This window comes from Lissotriton vulgaris, chromosome 1_2, assembly GCF_964263255.1.
Source record: "Lissotriton vulgaris chromosome 1_2, aLisVul1.2, whole genome shotgun sequence".
Taxonomy (NCBI): domain Eukaryota; kingdom Metazoa; phylum Chordata; class Amphibia; order Caudata; family Salamandridae; genus Lissotriton; species Lissotriton vulgaris.
In genome coordinates, this window is record NC_141686.1 from 51,878,875 (window position 1) to 51,899,956 (window position 21,082).

The 21,082-nt window shown below is 47.2% G+C and overlaps 1 protein-coding gene across 3 annotated transcripts in view; it reads right to left on the reverse strand.

The window, feature by feature from the left end:
* Positions 1–21,082, reverse strand: part of CCDC91 (coiled-coil domain containing 91) — a 1,919,235-nt gene that overhangs the window by 1,361,673 nt on the left and 536,480 nt on the right. For all 3 annotated transcript variants that reach the window (XR_015307530.1, XM_086952800.1, XM_086952801.1), the window contains exon 4: positions 13,209–13,378. Coding sequence is in view for 2 of the 3 variants with exons in the window: in XM_086952800.1 (XP_086808926.1) it covers positions 13,209–13,378 (170 nt within the window). In the remaining variant the exon portion in view is untranslated. The remainder of the gene's footprint in view (positions 1–13,208; positions 13,379–21,082) is intronic.

Consider the following 21,082-nt stretch of genomic DNA (forward strand, 5'->3'; position numbering starts at 1 on the left):
CTTGACAATCGCGTCAAAAACGAAGCCTTAGGCTGGACACTCAGTTTGACCATCCATTGCTGTCAACTCCTAAGTCACTTGTTCCCAAACAAGTGAACATCAATTGCTTCTGCCCATCGTTATTGTGCTCAGCAGCAGTCATTGTCAGCTATTCGCCATAGGTACATAGGGAATGGGGCGTGGCTTGGGCGCCGATGGCGATGGTCGCCTGAGAGCTCGGCTCCGGGACTAAGCCCGGAATTATCCTGAAAATCGGAGGCTGCGGGGCACCCCAGACCCCGCATTCTGCTGAGCGTGCCGACGGAAACCTGCCGGGGCCCCTGGTGAAGCTCGGACGAGGGTTGTTCCGGAGTAAAACCGAAGTTTGCGGAGTTGCGGAGTGCGACCCAACATGGCGCCCGGACCCCTTTGTCCCCCTATTCGGAACTACTGAGTCGAAGAGGTGCCGCGGGTGGCGACTGGCGCCCTGCTTCGCCATCCCCGGCTGTTCTGGACATTGGACATTACTGGATTGGACCTCTTGCAACGGATTTGCACTCGGTTGGACGGCCGGGCGGGTGCCCACGCAGTGGAGGGCACCGGGAGCGGACGCCCTGTGATCCAAGCGGTGGCCCGCCTCGCGACTCCGCGACTAGCTACGTCTTCCTGGCCAGTCCACCTACATGGGAGGCGCGACACTCTGGCGCCACAGATCACCCGAGGGAGTAGGTGGCCCTCACCCCGGGGTTATAGTGGGTGAACGGGTCTGCCCGACTCGACGACGGCTGTCTCCGCCCCCTCATCGGTGCCCTCGGACGCCGTGGCGATGGCGTGAGCCGAAGCGGCGGAGTCTCCACAGGCTCTGGAGGAGGAGGTCGCCCGGACCCGAATTGAGGACAAGCACCCGGGAAGGTCGTGGTCGACACCCGCACACGGAGACGCTTACTACGGGACCCTCACGGAGTGCCCCTGGAGGCATGGGGAAACCCAGAGGAGCCAAGGGATCCACCCAGACAGCCTCGGACTCTGAAGCCCAGGACAAAGAGGAGCATGGGGACCCAAAAAGTTCTGGTGGCGCGCCGATGCAGCAACAGTTCGACCGTGTCCTGGAGGCGATAGAGACTACGAGATCAGCCCTCCAACAGGACATTGCTCAGGTGGCGACGAGCCTGGGCCTCCTCAGGGCGGACCATGGCAAACTTTCAGACCGGGTCAAGGAGGTGGAGGGCACGGTGAAAACCTTGGAATCGGCGCAGCGAACCTTGGCTGCGACGATGAAGGACGCCCTATCCCGAATTGAGACCCTGGAACGGAGGGCGGAGGATGCGGAAGGCCGCAACAGGAGGAACAACATCCGAGTGGTGGGCCTGCCAGAAAGGATCGAGGATGGCGACATGGTGCAATACTTGGAGACCTGGCTCCGAGACACGGTGGTCCCGGAGGGACTGTCCTCCTTCTACACTCTGGAACGGGCCCACAGAGTCCCAGCACGGCCCCCACAGCAGGGACGCACCCCGAGGCCGGTGGTGGCGCGGTTGCTGCATTTCCGAGACAGGGACTTAATCCTCAATGCCGCCAGGCACAATGGCCCGTTCAAAGTAGCGAACAGTCAGGTGAACATTTTCCCAGATTACACCTACGAGACGCAGCGCAAGCGGTTCTCCTTCCTGGCGGTTAAGCGCGAGCTCAAGAGCGAGGGCATTCAGTATTCACTCCTATATCCTGCAAAGCTCCGCATCATTGTCGATGACAAAACCCAGTTCTTCGACACCCCGGAGGATGTCTGTGTCTGGCTCGACCTATATAGGACAGGGAAAGATGGCTTTGGCTCCTCGTCCCAACAAGCAGATGAGCCGGAACAAAGGCGGCGATCCAAGAGGGTCAGGAATCGCCGCGGCCGCACGGGAGGGCCCTCGACTGCGGAGACATCATCGGAACGGAGGGGAGTGCTGGAAGTATTGTCGGAGTTGTCGGGAGCAAGGGAGGAAGTCATCGAGGAGGAAGAAAACCCGGGTGATGAGGGAGCACCATCGGACTCGGAGGGTTCAGTGGCAGATAGTGCCCATACACCGGTGATCACACCGAAATCGGTGGAGGACCTTTTGGATGGACAAGGGTAACGGGGTATACTGCTTTGTTTTGGGTGGGGGCCCGGCAGGGGGGAGGCGGTTGCCGTTCCTTACTGATGACAACGAGGGGGAGAGGGTTGGGGGGCCTCTGCTTTTGCCCCGGGAGGTCTTGGCACTGTTTGGGGCTTGTTATAGTCCTGGTGGCCTGGGCGACGAGGGCCCACTGCCTCCGCCCAGCCCGCACCTGGCCCATAAGGCCTTCCTACGGTGGCGACCGTAGGATTAGAGGGGGTTCTGGGGTTGATGGAGGACGAGGTTTGGATGGGATCTAGATGGTGCAGTTTGGGTCCTGTTCTGGGGTGGGTGGGGGGGAGTTTGGTTGGTTTTTGGGTTGCTTGGTTTGGGTTGGGGAAAATGGCCGCCATCAGCGCTGGGAGGATTGATGTCTTTTCTTTGAGGGGACCCGGATGGGGGGACTGTGCAAGAACAATCTGGGACAATGGCTGATGTTGCTAACTTGAAATGTGTTACTTGGAACGTAAGGGGGCTTCACACTATGTCCAGGCGCCACAAGGTCCACGCTTATTTAGTGCGTAGGGGAGTGCAAATGGCGCTGCTACAGGAAACTCATCTGAACAAGGCGGAAGGGGCGGCGCTTCAGCGTAGGTGGCGGGGGCAGGTCTTTTCCACGTCGTACTCTGCTTATGCCAGGGGGGCGCTAATATGGATCAGGGCAGGGGTCCCCTTCCAAGTCACGAGGACAGTATTGGATCCAGAGGGGCGTTTCGTGGCCATCTCGGGCACTCTAGGGGGGAGGGACCTGAATGTTTGCTGTGTATACGCTCCTAATGTAGACCAGACTGCCTTCCTTTCCAGGTTATCGGGCTCGTTGGCCCACTTTTTCGCCGGGCCCCTCCTGCTGGGGGGAGACTTTAACTCCGTAGTGGATGTGGACATAGACCGCTCGCATCCCCCGCTTCCCGATTCCCCGGTCCGTCGCAAGGCTAAGGGTCGTCAGGATTGGCAGACCCGCTGGGGTTTGACGGACATTTGGAGGGCGCATCACCCCGCAACTAGGGATTATTCATATTTCTCGAGCCTCCATGAGTTGCATGTCAGACTAGATGGATTTCTTGGATCGCCCGAACTGGTTTCGGCAGCGGTCCGATCGGAGTACTTATCGAGGACCATCTCGGACCATAACCCCCTCCTACTGGACCTTCGCTGGTTTCCGGGGACGCCGGCGGTGCCCACCTGGAAATTGCGACCCGAGATCCTCGAGGACAGTGTCTTCAAGGCGGACTTGGGGGAGAGAATATCGGATTATTTTGTGTCCAACGGCGGCTCCGCGAGTACTAGGGCGTTAGAATGGGACGCTTTTAAGGTAGTGGTGAGGGGCTACTGTATCTCCAAGAAGGTGGGCATGAGGCGCGTCATCCTGGCTGATCTAGACACAGCGGACCGGGAACTCCGCGAATTTGAGATTCGACACCCCGGACACCCGGAATTGCAAGCACAAACGGCGGAGGCGAGGGAGAAGGTGGCAGTGGAGGTCGAACGGCTCCGCTGTTTTGATTATAAGGCCTATACGGTCCGGTCTATCGCGGAGGGGGACCGGGCGAGTGCGTTGTTGGCGTGGTTGGCCAACCCTACGCGCCAGTCCCAAACGACGACAAATATGCGTGGGGCAGACGGAACCGAGGTATGCACCCAACCGGAGATTCTTAGTTGCTTCCGGCATTATTATGAATGTTTATACCGCAGTCGCTCCGCACGTGACCCAGACCGGATTGATAATTACCTTCGCCCACTGGAGCTCCGCACGGTGGAGCAGGAAGTGGCGAAAACTCTGGGTTCCGACATTGAATTAGGGGAGATCCGCGGGGCCATTAAACGGATGGCGAGAAACAAGACCCCGGGCCTAGATGGCCTACCAGTGGAGTTTTATGCAGCTTACGCTGACCTACTAGCCCCTCGATTACTGGTGGTCTACAGGGAGGCGAAGAGGCTGGGGCGACTCCCGAGCTCGATGTGTGAGGCGCTGGTGGTTCCTCTCCTCAAACCGGGCCGAGACTCATCCGACCCGGGGTCCTACCGTCCCCTATCGATGTTGACGGTGGACTACAAAATACTGAGCAGCATTTTGGCCTCGAGGCTGCTGGGACACATGAGTTCTCTGGTGCATGAGGACCAGGCCGGTTTCATCCCACGGCGGAACACGACTATGAATATTCGTAGGTTGTTCCGTTTGCTGGGGGAACCATTTGTGGATGCCCGTCCCCGGTAGTCTTATCGGTGGACCTGGAGAAGGCTTTTGATAGCCTAGAGTGGGACTACCTCTGCACGGTGTTACGGAGATTCGGCCTAGGGGAGGGATTTGTCCGATGGACCACGGTTCTTTATGCTTCTGCTTCGGCCAGGGTCCGAGCGGGCCCATTGATTTCATCGCGGTATCCGGTGGAACGAGGCACGCGGCAAGGGTGCTCCTTGTCCCCGCTTCTTTTTGCGCTGGCGGTGGAGCCACTGGCGCTGCACCTTCGCTCGGGAGCCCACTATACGGGCTTATGGTCGTCTGCGGGCCCGCATTATGTCTCGCTTTATGCGGACGACCTGTTGCTCTTCCTAGAGGACCCGGTCGACGCTTTACGGGGAGCGGAATTAGCGCTCACGGAGTTCGGAGAGGTCTCGGGCCTCCGGGTGAATTGGTCTAAGACCTGTCTTTTTCCGGTACGCAGGGGTACCCCCGCCCCTGCGCTGAGTAGGGAGATTAGATGGGAGCCCGACTGCTTTAAGTACCTTGGGGTATTCGTTTACCACGAACAACCCGACCTCCTAGATGGAAACATTGCCCGCTGCATTCGAGCACTCCGAGGTTGCTTGGACTTTTGGGCCACGCTGCCGCTCTCAGTGGCGGGACGTATCGCCCTGCTCAAAATGGTGGCGCTTCCCCGGTTATTATATTACTTCCGGACTTTGCCGATCTGGGTCCCACCGGCCACGTTCCGTCGATTACGCTCTATGGTGGTCGGATTCCTATGGGGAACGGGCCGGCGGCGGGTGGCCCTCAATACCTTGATGAGGCCGAAAGACGAGGGGGGGCTCGCTGTGCCGGACTTCGAAAAGTATTATCTGGCGGCACAGCTCCAGACCTTCACCCAGGAGATCGCCAGGGAATTCCGAGGCCCGGAAGACGGAAGAGGGACAGGTATGGCCAGGCATGTTCTCTCTTTTATAGCGCTGCGACAACGTTTAGTCCTGCGGGACTTGTCGATGGAGGAGCGGACTGTCCGCCTGTGTTGGAATCGGGCCCACGCCCGAGGCCAACTGAGAACACCATATGCGCCTGAAATACCGTTGGGGATGCTGACGGCCCTCCCCCACGGAGGGGATTGGTCACGTTTGGCGGCCTGGGAGGATTCCGGCTTACAGCTCGTTGGTGATCTGTACGAGGACGGCGCGCTCTTGTCCTTTCAGGATCTCATTGACCGCTTCGGGATCTCCCGAGGTGACTTTCTGCTGCACTCGGCCATTGTACGAGCGATCCAGGCACACTGGAAGAACGGGCAGGAGGAACCCCATTTATCTCAGGTGTCCCAGTACGTAATGATGTCGGCGGGCACGGTGAGGGCGGTCACTTGCCTATACGGCAGGTTGATTACCGAGGGATTGGCTCCTCTCACCACTTTGAGGACCCGCTGGGAAGAGGACATTGGTAGGGAGATCCCGGAAACGACCTGGTCCCAGTTGGTGAGACGGGCTTGGAAGGGCACACGCAACGCCCGTTTCCAACTGGTCCACTATTATGTTCTCCATAGAGCGTACCTGACCCCGGTGAAAGTCAGGCGTTATTTTGCTACGGCCTCGGCGGAATGCCCTAGATGCCCGGCTCAGGAGGCGGACCTCCTACACATGTTATGGGCCTGTCCAGGACTGACATCCTACTGGCAGGAGGTAGCGGCGACCCTGGAGGAGGTGACAGGGAGACTCTTATCATTGGATGCGGCGGTGGGGCTCCTACACTGGTTTCCCCATACCCCCAGGAATAAAATTTCTAGTAAGTTTATCGACCTGGGGCTCCTCCTTGCTAAACGAGAGGTGACTAGGAACTGGAAGGCACGAGCTGGTCCGGCGGGCAGCAGATGGCACAGTGAGCTTTTGAAGTGGGCGGCGGGAGAGAGCGCACTGAGATATCAACTGGCTTGGAGGCAGGGTAATGAGAAGGCGCAGGAGGCCGCGTTGGAGTGGGAAATGTTGGTGCAGGCCCTCAGGGATTATAGTGCCCCTAGCGACTCTGAAAGTGAAGAAGCGACTCACCCCGAGTCCCGGTGAACGTTAGTACTGACAGTCCTATTGCCTTCCCCGTGGGTCCGATAGCAGATCCTATGTTGATAGCTCCCCGGCGCTGGTGGTGGGGGGGGGGGGGGTTTCTCCTAGTTAGTAGACATTTATGGGGAGGGGGTTTATTTTGGGGGTGTTAGGCTTGTTTGGAAAAGCAGATGACGGACAGTGCATTATCCGGACCAGCTCCAGCATCCTACTGACCCCATTGCAATTCGCCGCCCGACCCCAGGGTTGTGGGCTGGTTGGCTGTGTACAGACTTTATGGAGGGGGGCCAGAGGGCTTTATTCTGTTACTATTGCTTATGATACCATGCTGGTCGTTACTGTACTGATTTACTGATTCCTGCAATAAAAATATATTTAACAAAAAAAAAAAAAAAATAGGTACATAGGGAATATTTTTCCTTAATATTTCAATCAATCAATCAATCATTTATAGAGCGCACTACCTACCCGTAGGGTCTCAAGGCGCTTGGGGGTGGGGGGTGCCGCTACTGCTCGAACAGCCAGGTCTTGAGCTTCTTCCTGAAGGAGAGGTGGTCTTGGGTCAGGCGCAGGTCGGCCGGGAGGGAGTTCCAGGTCTTGGCGGCCAGGTAGGAGAAGGACCTTCCTCCTGTGGTGGGTCTACGGATGCGTGGGACGGCGGCGAGGGCGTGGCTGGCAGATCGGAGGTGGCGTTTGGGAGCGTAGAAGTTGATGCGGTTGTTGAGGTAGCTCGGGCCTTGATCGTGGAGAGCTTTGTGTGCGTGGGTAAGGAGACGGAAGGTGATTCTTTCGTTGACCGGGAGCCAGTGCAGGTCTCTCAGGTGTCCGGAGATGTGGCTGTGTCGTGGGATGTCGAGGATGAGTCTGGCTGAGGCGTTCTGGATGCGCTGGAGTCTCTTCTGGATCTTGGCGGTGGTTCCGGCGTAGAGTGCGTTGCCGTAGTCCAGTCGGCTGGTGACGAGGGCCTGGGTGAACATTTAATATCTTCCATTTATATACACTGCGAAACCAAGTCTGTGAGCTATAAATCACTTTTAAGGGTGAATTTTCTGATGTCTAAAAATATTTTTTTTGTATATGGCAAAACAATTCCTCTGACAATGTCTTGCAAAAATACAGATTTTTTTGAATGAGACAAAACTACCAACAATGACCGGGAGATTTAAATGTGCCCTTTGCACAATGTGCCCCTTGCATGTGTGTAGAAAAAACAAAACCGAGAATGAGTTAAGTTGAATCACCCAGCACCGTAAAAGTATTATTGGTTCGTTAGAGAAAGGTAGAGTGAATAAACATAGGGATTTTGAGATACATTTTATAACTGATTACTTAGATGTCCTGAAAATTAAACATGAAAACTTAGCACTTCTTGCCGAGTGATTTGATAACATATATTGGTGCAAAACTCTTATGTTACATGTTAGAGCTTTGACATTTTTAGTTTAGATGAATAATATTATGTAAATTCTAGATTTATTATAATGATTTTGGTGAAATGCTTAAAAAAATACTTTACATTATACTACTTTGAGAATGCAGTAGTAGGCCATAGTCACAGTTGCATATGTATGTGTAATAATCACTGACAAACATTACAGGATATACATGATATATTTGAGTAATTTTATAGTGCTCTTTACCATAAACGAGGAGTTTAACAATAAATGAAGTATGGGTTTAAAGATGTTTGAATTTCTCTTTAGGCAGTGTCCTTTTCCTTGACTTGATGCAAAGAACTTTGACACATTTTCAATTATTGCTTATTTGTTCTGATCATGCCACATTCCTTGAAGGACAAGTCGGACACTTCTTCTTAATTCTCCTTTGTGTGAATTTCATGATTACCTAACCTTTTGACCCAGTCCATGGACAAGCAACAATGTAGACGCTTTTTGTTGAAAAACCGGTCAGGATGCAATGTACTGTTCTTCTCATGATTCGTATGAGAATATATCCTGGAGTAAAAATGTGTACCTGTTATACGAATGAGTGATCACATCAGCAAGATTTGTAGAGCGCAGCTTATCACTCCGGGGGGATCCAGGAGCTGGGATCACTCCACAGTGGACTGATAACAACGTCATGATGACAAATATGCACTATAAAGACTTTGTGTGTGCGACTATTGGAATTAGGAGAAGTAAGCTGGAGTCCCCCACGTCTTCGTAATGTCTCTCCATTATTGGCTTTGCAGCCTGAGGACTTTTTGCGATGCTCTTGGGAACTGTGGCTGTTCCTATGTTCCATCACTTCCTTGACTATATCCTGCCTGCTGAACTATCTTGTTTTTTCTATGCCTTCCGCTAATATACTTATCTGCTGGACTATTTGGAGCCGTCTGGTGAGAATCCAGAGTTGAACATTTTGGTTAATATTTCACTTCCTTTTGTCTATACTTATGGATTTTTCCCTAGCAGACTTTAACTTGAATCATGTGTCCTTATTGAGAGAACTTTGCATTGACCATCATAGCTGAGACACTTAACTCCTCCATAGAACAGGCCACAGTTCCAGCGCTATGGAAACACGCTATGGTTAGTCCACTGCTTAAAAAGCCGGCGGCTGACCCCACGATACTGGCCAATTATCGTCCAATATCGTTACTTCCTGCTTTCTCTAAAATTTTGGAGAAGCACATCCATAGTGCCCTCTCAATCTACGTGGAAAATAATGATCTGCTTCATTCTTCCCAGTCCGGTTTTAGGACTGGATATTCCACAGAAACTGCCCTTCTTGGGGTCACAGAAAAGATCAGGGAGCTAATGGATGATGGCCAAACGGTCGCATTGGTTCTGCTGGACCTTAGTGCGGCGTTTGACACCATCTCTCACTCCAGACTGCTTGTCAGGCTGGAGGAGAATGGTGTTGGTGGCACGGCACTGAATTGGATCAGGTCTTACCTATCCCTTCGTACCTTTCAGATCTCCTCTTCCTTGGCATGTTCTGATGTGCTCTACTCCCCCCACGGTGTGCCACAGGGCTCAATCTTGAGTCCTCTATTTTTCAACTTGTACCTCCGTCCACTTGCTGACCTTGCAGAGAGTTATGGTCTTGCTTTAATGACCTATGCAGACGACTCGCAAATGCTTTTCTCACTTTCCAAATCTGATCCGTCTGCCCCATCTGCACTCAAAACAGGCCTTCAGGAAGTTTTTAACTGGATATCGGATAACCAATTAAAACTTAATGGGGAGAAAACGGAGATCCTCCTCTTAGGGAAAAGCAAGGATCTCTGGAGTGATCCCTATTGGCCGACGTCGTTGGTTAGGCTCCCGCCACCAGCCACCCAGGTTAGAAACCTTGGGGTTATCATAGATGATGGACTATCTATGACGCAGCAAGCCAACAAAGTGGCAGGCATGTGCTTCACTATTCTTAGATGGCTACGCAAAATTGTCTGGATGTTACCGCCTATTACCCAGAAGACCGTAGTCAATGCCTTAGTTACATCTCGGCTTGACTACGGGAACATCCTCTACCTGGGCTCCAACAAAGCAGTGATAAGACGCCTGCAGCTTGTGCAAAACTCAGCTGCTAGACTGCTATGCAGAATCCCTAGATCTGCTAGGATCACAAAACATCTTAGGGATCTGCACTGGCTAAGGGTAGAAAATCGGATTCGATTCAAAGCCCTGAACTATCTGTTTAAAATCAAAGCTGGCACTGCCCCCAGGTACTTACAAGATCTTGCCAAGCCCTATTTCTCCAACCGCAACCTTCGCTCTTGTACAGCAGCAAATTTTGCTGTTCCCAGGTACAAACTGGCCAGAATGGGTGGGAGATCCTTTTCCTACCTAGGGCCCACCCTCTGGAACACCCCCCCCCCCTCCCCCCACATACGCAAAGAAGAAAATCATCTGAGATTTAGAAAAAGTGTTAAAACTTGGCTGTTTGACAAATAGTTGGCTGCTGACTGTCTCCTCTCCTGTTGTGTTTTGGGCTCTGTTATCTTGGCGCTGGGAAACCCTTTGTGGGTAGCTGCGCGCCTTATAAGTGCTATAAAATAAAAATAAATAAATACATTCTATTGAACCATCCTTAACTTTGGAAACCATCTTTTGCATTCTTTGCTTTCATTGACTAAGTGTTTAGATTTTTCTAGCCTGCATTAGTATGCATGAAAGAATTGTTATGAAGGTTATTTACGTGTATGAATTTTGAATCTCTAATACAATAATTTGTTTATTTCAAAGAGCTGTTGTGAGTAATTTATTTGACATGTAATGTTCTTTCTTCAAAAGTGTGCTTGGGAGTTGGCCAATGGTTGTTAGAAATAGGGGCATGCACCCTGTCCAAGTAGGAACCCTTCCTTCATGTCAGAATAAGGGAGTTACACACCATAGATAACCCTGGCTCACCCCCTTATTAGCTTGGCACGAGCAGTAAGGCCTATTTTAGAGACAATACGTAAAGCATCTGTCCATAAAACACACACTAACACAGTGAAAACACTACACATGGACAGCAGGACAGTTTCGAAAAATATCCAATCTTTATCTAAAACAAAGAAGACCAAAATGACCAAACTCCAACATACATAGGCAGAGATATCACTTTTTAAAGGTGTAAGCAAGTTTGTCTATAGAACTCTATGGATGCGTCGATCTTAGCACCAAGTACTTTGGTGCAGCAAAATCCAAGACGAAAAACAGCCAAAGAGCAGGGAAGAGTTGGACAACACAAGTAAGGAGAAGTGATGAGTTGATTTCCAAACATACAGCCTCCACTCCTTACGGCTTTGCTGGAGACTTGGCGCACAGATGCAAAGCGTGGAAAATCCAGGTGCGGTGGGTCGATGCAGCAGTGAAACAGGAGCTGAGTTGATTTCCACAACCGCGGACAGGTTATGCGTTGATTCCTTCAGCTGAACAGCAGAGCCTGCGCCGAAGTCAGAGCAGGGGTCTCAGACGTCGGAGACACAATGCTCAGGACTTGGGCTGCAGCGATCTTGAGGTCATGCGAACAGGCGCTGTGTTGATCGTACGGCCACAGCGTAAGGCGATGCGTCGATTTTCAGTCCTGGAAGTAGCAAAACCACCTCCAAGGACCCAGAACGGGAATTGGCACCACTTTGCAGGTAGGAACTCCTATCAGAGAAGTTCAGGGAAGCTGCAGATGAACAGGAGGCAAGCACACACACAAGCCATTGGAGAACATTGGTAAGCAGGATAAGAAAGTATAGTCCAGTCCTTCCTCTGTCCAAGACAGAAGTAGCAAACAGCAGGCCAGCATAACACAACACACCAACAGCAGAGGGGCAGTTTTCCTACAGCTCTTCCAGCTTTTCTTCATGGCAGAATCTCCTCTGGATCCACAAGTGTTCTAAAATGTGGGGTTTCAGGTCCAATACTTATACTCCTTTCTACTTTTTATATAGGCATACTTCAAAGGATAGTTTTGTAGTGTGCAGATCCTGCCTTGCCCTAACCTGGCTCCAGGCACATTACAGGGGAGGTGGAGACAGCATTGTGAGAGGACAGGCACAGCCCTATTTAGGTGTCAACTCCTCCCACCACTCTAGCTCAGGAAGGCCCATCAGCCTGGTGATGCAGGGCATACCTCAGCTCCCTCTGTTTGAATGTCTGGAGTGAATGAGAAAACAGCCAAATTGTCAGTCTAAACCATACATGGATTCCACGGTCAGGCAGGGGTATATGATGTAAAGCAAAAAAAAAAATGCCCACTTTCTAAAAGTGCAGTAATCAATACAACACAATAGGGGAAGTTTTTGTCAACGTCAACTTCCAATTACCAATATGTTTGCCGTTACAGATGAAAACACACCGAAAGACATTAATTAATTCACTTTAGAAATAACATTGACTTCGTTTTTAAAGAGAATATATGGCTGTCACATAGGCATTTTTATCACAAGATAGAAAAAGTGACTCTTGTGAGTGAAGTGCAATGAGGTGATAAAGTGATATCATAGGTGAAACCTCTACAAAAACATACAATTAACACAAGTATCTCCTACAAATAAGAGTTTGTCTGTCCTTTCTTAATTCTCTAACACATGTTTTCACTTGAACCCGCTATCCTTTTTATGGCCTTGGAGTGACGAAACTGGTGGACATGAACAGAAAAGACGTTGACGTTTTGACCCAGAGGTATGCGCAATTAACAAGCGTCACAGCAGTGGGTTATCCTAGATTCCACCAATTACTGAGACGAAGAAAGGTCTATCAGAGGATCCATGCCTCAGTGGTAAAATTTAGGAATAAGATTGTGAAAATTCAGCACTGCTTTGGGCCCGATTCTGGACGACTTTTTTTTCCTGTAAAAAGTGGTTCCCCTGCTGAACATATTACCTCAGTATTTCAGGCTACAGGCCAAAATGGTGAATCTGGAGTAATACCGTTACAGTCAAACATGTGGGTGACACTTATTCAGTTTTGCAGTGCAAGCAACTCATTGCAGAGAATAAGATTAAAGGGGAAACATCCAAATGGCTTATTTAACTTTCCAAGGATAAATCGGCTCAGCAAGTGCACCAGTTCTTTAGAAATTAAACGTACAAGCCTAGGAATACAAACTTGAATGGAAAGCTGTGTTTTCACCCGAATCAGTAATTGAAAAATACGTAGAACAATGGTCTTAATTTAAAATAACTAGCCTTAGAAGGTACTGGAGCATTCGAGATATCTATACTTTACTTTCCAGACTACAAAGGGGGAGTTCATTAGCACATGGTGTCAGTCCACACATTTCTAAGTACATTTATGGTCAATATGTCACTCAAACAAATTTGCTTTAAAATATAAATGTTTTCATTTTGTGAAGTAATTTGTCAAATTTAAGGTTTAAATGCAACATTAATTGTATCTGCTTTACCTGTTCTGTTAGAGTGGAATGAATGCCACTAGGAGCAATAACTTGAGTTGCGGACAATGAACGGTCTCCTGATGTCATAAACATCTCTGAAGGCAACAGGCATGCAGTAGATTGTGGCAGTTCCAAAAGGCTGTCATCAGCGCCTGTCTTGGATCCAGGAATGCCAGAAACTAAGGATTGAAAAATCACACAAAAAATAAATCTGTGAAATAAGGCAAACCAGTCTTGATTACATTAGTGGACCGACAAATACAGAACCATGATTTCCAGAAACATTTTGTAGGAAATAATCCACAGGAACAAATAGAATGTAGCTTTATAAGGATATTGCTAACACTGTCTGTTACTAAGAGGATTCTCCATTCCTAAGATACAAAAATTACAAACAAAATGTGAATCAATGCAAAATATAAATACAAAAATGGCTTGGTGTGCTATGGATCGTTTACAATACTATGAAATGAAATGACAGAGTTATAAAACGCACAATTACCATAGGGCGTCAAGGCACTAAAGAAAGAGTGCTCTGAAGGAAAAAGACAGAAATAAAAACTCCAAGCCATAGGAAAACTGCTGGCCATAAATGAAAGAATAAAAAGCCAAGTCTTCATTCTTTCAGAAAACTACTGTGCTCCTTTAGATCACTAATGGCTCATGGAATAGAATTCAAGGGTTTTGCTGTGGCCACAGAAAAGCCCCATCTCCCCACCTCCCTGGTCTTCCTAAATTTGGGTATGACTACAAAATTCGAGCTAGCCGACCAAAGATCTCTAGTGGGGGTATACCTCTGGAGCACCTTTGTCAATCAGTGCACTTTGGAGATCCCCACTGAGACTATTTGGTATTTAGGAATTCCAAGTATCAGTCTTGTGGCCGCATTTTGTACTAACTGTAGTTTAGCAGTTGCTGATGTATTGATCCCCAAATAAAGTGCATTGCAATAGTCTAGCCTAGAAAAAGTCAAGGCAAGAACTAACTGCTTGCATGCTTTCAGAGGGAAAAAGGGAAACACCTTCCTCAAGGTTCGGATAATCGAAAAACAAGTCTATACCATACAAATGACCTGGAGGTCAACCAATAATTTGGTATCCAGTAGTACTCTGAGATTTTTGGCAGAGTCTGCCTGGGTGGGCAATAATTAGCATATCTGGCAACCAGGAATTATTCCAGATGGCGGGACGGTGCCAAAAATTAAGACCACAGTCTTGCTCTCATTCAGTCTAAGATAGTTGCTACCCATCCAAGATGCTGTATGCATTGCCTGCATACATTTCTTGAAGTTGGCAGCCGTGGTCTCTATATCCTTGGTGATAGACACAATGATTTGCGTGTCATCAGCAAAGGATAGGACCTGCAATTCAAATAACTTTATAAACCTAGCCAGCGGGGAGATATAGAGATTAAAAAGAGTCAGACTCAGGGAGAAGCCCTGCACCCTGCATGGCATAGGGATGGGATCAGAACTAAATTAGTTCATAACAACCATCTGGGATCTATTCTTCAAAAAGGAAATTAACACGTCTAATGCTGACCCAGAAAGTCCCAGGTTCTGCAGCGGGCCAGCCAGCTGAGTTACTGTAACAAAAACATTGAAAACTGTATTCGCCAAACCCCAGTCTGCGAATACCATACTCCGTAGACAAGTTCAATGCTATCAATAGCTTTCTGACTGAAAACTACTATAAAAACAAAAACAAAATATTCATAACATCAAGCGCAATACTGTGGGGCAGTATTCCTACCTGTGTGAAAAAATCCTTGTCCTGGACTCATCAGCTGAATTCCACAATCCTGTATTAGACAGTATTGAAACAGCCTTTCTACATGCATGAACGTAGACCACACTGTTTACAATTGTTCGGATCCTGCCTAAAGAATAATCAAAATAATAAGGTATGCTGTTCCTAAAGGGGAGAAAGGGCAACGGGGAGTAGGTCAGAGAAAAGGAGCCACTACAATGGGACTACTTCCTTATTTGGAAATGAGGCCCTCACACACCCTTGTGGGTGTCATGCTTCATCATCGGGCTTGCTTCTTGTGGGCCCGGCGCTGTAATGCATGACAGGCACCCTCAAGAGATCTTTTTCCAAAGCTGTGATGTGAAGTGCAGGCTGAGGAAAAGTAGGTGTCGATGTAGTGATTAGTGACTTAAAAAAGGCTAAGGAAGTCTCAAATAACTTTTTAATCCATGAGTATGAAAGGGCCCTTAAAGTCACATTGCGGTTTTGGAAAAACATCTTCACTGAAAAGCCCCCTTGAGGGTACCCATCAGGCATGGCAGCACCGATCCGACGAGGAGCAAGCCCAATGACAAAGCATCAAATACACGAGCGGTGAAGACAATATCCAGCTCTAAATGAAGGCCTTAATAAGCCACAATATCAATCACAATAATGACGGCCTCACCCTAATCCATTCTTGGGTTTCCATAGCTGAACCTTTCAAATACTGAGTTCATCCTCATTGCCAAGAGCACCAAATAGCCCTGGGTTAAAAAACAGTTCAAATACATAAACATGAAGTAAAAGCTTCCTCTTATCCGCAAAAAGACAATATTATTCATATGTTGTCCCTCTGCAATCACCTCATAGAAAGAAATATTAGGCTTTTAATCATGGTGAACTAACTGTACTTGGATGACTCTTACTAGATATACCACCATAGTGGCCCATTGTCCCTCAAAGTTCAAGTGTTCCTCTTTGACATTAGTTTTAAGGTGTTCCATGGCTATGTCCCACAGGCAACTACAGCACGGGAAAATGAAAGGAGGATCATTTCTCTTCAACCACATATTTATTCCTGATTTCTCTGCACCCCCTCCAAACAGCTAGCTCATCATTGCTCGACACATAATTAAGCTCGGACTGTGTCAGGCTCAGCAAAAACAGTGCTGGGGTAAACGGCAGAAGGAAGCACAAAATCTCGAAGTGTTATCGCAATCTCTGTCCAGAAGGGCTGCATGTTTGGGCATTCCCACCAACTTAATACATTTCTTACCCACAATCTTGCTAAAAACATGGAGCCTCATTCATGGACATCACTTGAAGGGAACACCTACCCTGCTATTAGTTGTGCTCTCTCCCTTATTCATATGTTCAACCCATTGTAGCTTTGAATCTAGGTTTTGACTACTGAAAGATACATCTCATGAAAAAACCCTGGTTAATACAATTTAAAGAAATATGACATGCACCATCATATATGATATTTATTTCTGAAAGACCCCTAACATTACTGAGTTCCTACGGGTACATATATATTCCATGAACAATTTTGCAGGATCCAATTTAACCTGATTCACTACAGAGCCCTTTACATCTTTCCATAGGAAAGTCTATTTCTTTATGAATACTTCACATCAGGGTCCAACATTTAAAAGTGTAAGCTTGTTGGCAAGCATACCAATAGCCAACATAAGTGAATGTAGATCATTCAGTAAACACGCCACACAAACGTGCAGGGGTATTTAAAACATATGTAACCTTGTCTGAAGAGTTAACAAACGTTCGAAATAGCAAATTACAAGTTAGACAAATCGGTTTGTAAAGGGGTACTGACCAATATTTTGTTGTGAGAATAGAGTTACAAATATACATCGTTCATACTTTACCAAATATTTATTTTTTCAGGTCACACAATATGCTCAAAATTTACACATATTTAATTTAATTTGCGTGTTTATATAGCGCTAGAATCACTCCCGGGGGAGTATCTCTGCGCTTCGACCGCTGCGAAACCCTTCCTGGCTTCCCTGAGAGATGGTCCCTTAATGGGTATCTCCAGGGTGAGACCAGGCATCCCCGGCGGTCTGGTGGGGCCGTTAGTGAAGATGAGGCAAGCTAATGCCCAGAGTTGCCGAGTGTGATCACTGATCAGAGTGGGCACCGAGGCGAGAGAATTATCGAGTCCGCTGACCCTGGTCCAGAAACCTGCCGCGCCGGGAATCGAACCCTGGTCCCGGGCCGTCCTCTGCTCTCGGGTCTGCCGCCTCTAACCAGTGAGCCACACTACCTCACAGTTCACTAGACTACTGTGGTCACACCACATTAGACATGTGATGTTCTTTAAATTATCATAAAAGCACACTTGTAGATTTTCTCCTGTGATTGGAGTACATTTCCAATTTCTTTAGCAATTCACAAATGTTTGCCTGGAGGACAGTGACAGTTACAAGTTCCTGGAAGTCAAAATGGCCCAGATTAGGACAGAATGGGCAAGCGTTATGGACAACTATGCGGTAGTGGAAAAAGGCAGTATATCAAGCAAGGTGCTGCTCCATCAAACAGAACAGGATTTGGGGTCCCTGGTGGAGTTACTCGGGTCTCAGGACATGATGAGTGCCTTCTGACTGGCCTAGAATAAAATGATTATTAATCTCTATACCGAACTGTCTTTAAAAGCTATCTCTAAAAGGAAACTGCATACCAAAAACAAGAGTGGTCCTAGAACACTGTAATCCTGGTTATATTGTGCATTAAAACTATAAAAATGTACAACAACAAAAAAAATTCCCAAGTGTGGTCCTAGAAAACATTTGAGGATTCCTGTGTACAGTAATGGGAACGAAATTCTATATGCCTAAATGTTTGTAATGTATATTTTCACAATGGGAAATGACTCATCAGAGAGCAACTTTTATTTATTCATGGAGGGCAGACATGTTGTCCCCTGAAGTCCCTAACTGTTTAGAATATTAAATAGTATTAACAGATTTATAAGGTCTATATAAAAAAATAAGCACAACGTCAAAAAACAAATTTGAAAACGACCTGTAACAAGTGAGGGAATGTGAAATTGGAGACTTAAAATTAAGTTTGTATCCTCAGATTGATTTATGGAAGCAGCACAAGTAATACAAACAGACAGTAGTATTGAGGATCGATGTCCTCAGTTGAAATAAAAAATTCTATTTTTGATATTTGTGAATTAAATAAAATACTTTATTTGTGTATTTGTTTGATGAATGCTTGTTTTTGTATTTGTATGAATACTTTTGAGGTTCAACTACTTGAACTTGAGTCGAGACGGTTCCCAGCTTCGTTGAGTGCACGGACTCCAACCATTATTCAGGGGGGCTGCCCAGATTCTGGTAATGATTAAGAGGGGTCCACAGAAGTCAAACAGTTAAGAACCGTTGATGGAGGGCATTCTCACCCATGAACATTTATTCCCTAACTATGTCAAAAGGTTTACTAACACAAAAGCTGATTAGATCTGTCTAGCAATATAAAACCATACATTGTTAATCATAAATGTTGTTTGGTACTATTATTACAAGCACTGATGAAGCCAAAAGGTCTTGCCTTTATAATGAGAGTGCTGAGCCGTTGGATTTGCCGTACTCGTGGAGGAGGTCCGAGGTCCGATCACCACCATACTGCGGGCCCACCTGCAGTATTATGAGTTTGGGAGTCGGATTACTACAGGACCGCTGGGGATCCAGGATCCTATGGCGATCAGGAGCCACAATATACTGGCGGTGCGCCACTGCGTCACTGCCAAGCATATTCTGAGTTGGCTTTCCATTGCCCCTTTCAAGGATTTGAGCCCGTCATGAAAAGTGTATCAGAGAGGCAACTAAGAAGTGGGCCCAAAAACAGCCCCCTATCGCTCCTGGGGGTGCATGCAGGGGGCCACAAGTTGTGCTTCCCTGGTATTGCACCCCCAGGTCCTGCACAGTGTGGCATGCATGCTTTGGCGGTCCGCCAGCAGACGGTACGATGCTGCCACGGCTGGAGGACCGCAAAACTCGTAATAAGTCCCTTAGTGTGCAAAGTCTGCAATTTCGTGCAATATGTGGAAAGCAAGAGATGAAACCGAAACAATTATTAAACTCTGCTCTTCTGCTATGCAGCCAGAACAAATATCCCTACTGCTGTGCTTTTATAGCAAACCTGGGAGGAGAGGGTAGTAACACAGTGCAGGGGCTTTTTTGATGGGGGAAGCAGGACACAAGGGAGAGGGTAAGAAAACACATGCACTCTCAGACTGGTCAGTGAAAACTGAAAAACGAGTTCCCTAAATATGAACAGTAGAAGGATACAGGTCCACCAGTCAAAGGGATTATAAAGAGGCAATGCCCCCTGGGAGAGGCAAACACTTGGAAAGGAAAGCAAGCCATCAAATAAGCAAGCAAATGAGACCGACAACCAATGATAAGCAATCGGTAAGCTGTAAGTTCACAATGGGCCTGTTGCAACGAGACAGCTTGTGCTGCCTCACAGGCGAGAACTAAAAAGGTCATTTACAGATTAACACTGGTTACACATGCAAATTTCTTTGAAAATCAGGCTGACAGTATATGTCACAAACTTCAGCCTTCATTGTTATCATCTGCTTGCTCATTTTTGTGTAAATAGGAGTGTAAGGTCGTTCTGACACTGGCTTTCACAAAATTCTAAGGAAATATTTTCAACCCGTCTTCGTCATTGGTATTTCATTTAGAGCCTCTAATCAAGATAGTGATACTGACAGACAATAGCTGTCACTAAGCAGGTTACCAGGTTATCTTCTTGGGCTGTTACCCATCACTCACCTGGTCCGCTCACGCATACACAAGAGTTTTACACTGTAACCCCAAAATGTTTTACACTCTGGCTTTACCGGTTGATGGGCGAGTAGTTAAGTATGAATTAGCTTACTATATATGCAAATCAAGTCTTTGTTTCATTAATATTTATGCGATGTAGAAAATGTCACAATATTTTACTATCATCTGTGTTCATTAATGTAGAGTCTGCATAACCAGGTGGCTGCTGCAGAGAAATAAAGAAGCGAAAGAGGGGAGTCAATAATATTTTTCTGAATTTCATGCAGGGGAGTCAACAATGTTTTTTTGAATTTAATGCAATCAGTTATGAACGGAAGATGCTGTAGTTAATAGCTGCAGATAGACGGTTGATAAACCACCATAGCAAATGTACTTAGTCCAGCACATGACCAGCAGGTGTTAGGTAGCTAGTACAATACTCTGTCAGTTGGAAGTGTAATAAAGCCCAAGGAGGGAGAAATCTGAATGGTAGAAAGCGCAGATCATGGGATCATTTAGAATAAAACAACTAAATAATATGAATTTTGTTCAGATGTCAAATATGCACTCGAAAACTGGAAATGTAATGCATATCAAGAATACACAGATTTAATTCTGTAATGGATGACAAATCCAGGTCTGGAATTTTTAACTATAATACATTTTAGGAACTATTTAAGGCATCAATTAGCTTTAAGTTTTCTGCTTGCACAGCACAGCGTTATTAGGAAACCCACAATATTCCAATCCACTCTGGAGACTTGCTTCAGTCAATACACCATCAGGATCTTACATAAAAGAAGGGGCTTTTTCTGCCATGAAGACTTCATGTAAGAGCTAAACTCAAATAATCAAACATCGTAAGGGGGAGAAAAGAAACATGTATCTTTATTCATGTACACTTTATCCCTTGAAACCATGGGCCTGGGATCAAGAAACCTTTCAAATTTATCGCCATGGGCTAAATACTGAAAATATTTAGTAAAATATCCTATTATGAATTTAAAATATTTATACAATAAACATATCTGAAAGGAAACTTCTTGGATTTCTTTTTTGTTATTATTAAATCAACTATGTGGGCATCTTGTGGGAGCCAAAACCACTGCGTTCACAATCCACACTTGTCCAGACAGGTTAAAGAAAAATGATTTTCATATTCTTTAAGTCAAAGAAACCCCTTTCTCAAATAAATGCAGAGAAGTGTTTGTGGGTTGAATATTCTTTGCAGGCATCATGTGGCAGAAGGTTACTTAAAAGGCTGAGGTTGTCTCAAATATACCCAATGCTTTCCTCTGTTTATGTTGCTGGCATCACCACTTTTAAATTATTTTATTCATCTTCT